The sequence below is a fragment of the Amphimedon queenslandica genome, unplaced genomic scaffold (assembly GCF_000090795.2).
Source record: "Amphimedon queenslandica unplaced genomic scaffold, v1.1 AMPQUscaffold_12845, whole genome shotgun sequence".
In the NCBI taxonomy this organism is placed as follows: domain Eukaryota; kingdom Metazoa; phylum Porifera; class Demospongiae; order Haplosclerida; family Niphatidae; genus Amphimedon; species Amphimedon queenslandica.
Genome location: NW_003546919.1, coordinates 15,574 through 16,447, shown reverse-complemented (window position 1 = coordinate 16,447; position 874 = coordinate 15,574). Strand labels below are relative to the sequence as shown.

General features: G+C 34.3%; 1 protein-coding gene across 1 annotated transcript in view; it reads left to right on the top strand.

The window, feature by feature from the left end:
• LOC109586543 (uncharacterized) overlaps positions 1-50 on the top strand; it is a 20,592-nt gene extending 20,542 nt beyond the window's left edge. Inside the window, exon 3 of the mRNA XM_020002744.1 lies at positions 11-50. Coding sequence (XP_019858303.1) covers positions 11-50 — 40 coding nt within the window. The remainder of the gene's footprint in view (positions 1-10) is intronic.
• The last annotated feature ends 824 nt before the right edge of the window (positions 51-874 follow it).

Below are 874 nucleotides of genomic sequence, written 5' to 3'. Positions count from 1 at the left end.
GTTCCATTAGGACCAATCCATTGTCCACCATTCAAAGTAGCACCAGGTAATGTACACTCTAGAGGAGTTGGTCTAATTGTATTATCCCAAAAGTATGATCCGTTGGAATAACAGGTTCCATTATGCCTCAGGTAGATACCTATAAAAACCTATACAATTGTTATTATACACATCCAGTGTCTTACCTGAGGAAGGTGGACACTGACTAATAACTTCACTGACACTCAACAAGAAGACAATGGACAGTGCTAGAGCTGAAATCATTTTAAGAGTTCACTGTCTCATGTACTATCTGAATATAATTGCATTTCAAGCAATGTATGGCAACATTTTAAAAGTAAACAAAACAAGTCAAGCATTCAAGCATGTGCACATTATACTGTGTAGTCATCAATAGCAGATGCAGCAAGTGTAATAGCATGTGCAGGTTTATGTTAGATTTGTTTATTGTTTTGACATGGATTGGTGGTCAGTAGGTCTATCACTATGTTCTATATCTGTCACAATTTAGTAGTTTATAGATTGTGACTGGTGTTAGTGGCATGATTGCCTCATGGTATAGCACTGTATGTGTGCTGCTATAAATTGTCTACTAAGCAATGTCAACTTTAGACTAATAATAAGAATGTACAATTTACATATTAAAATTACTACATCTATAAATCAAATTTGTGTTACAAGCTTAATTTAAGTTGTCAATAGTATTCTACATCATAGACTATATGTACATATACATAGACAGTACAGCGCAAAAGGATTTACCCTTATGTACATACTCTATTATTGTTCTATTCCTCATTGTTAGTTACATGCATATGTAACTAGAAGGAAGAATGACTCTCGCCATTTTGTGTTTCTGCTGTCCAAATTTCAA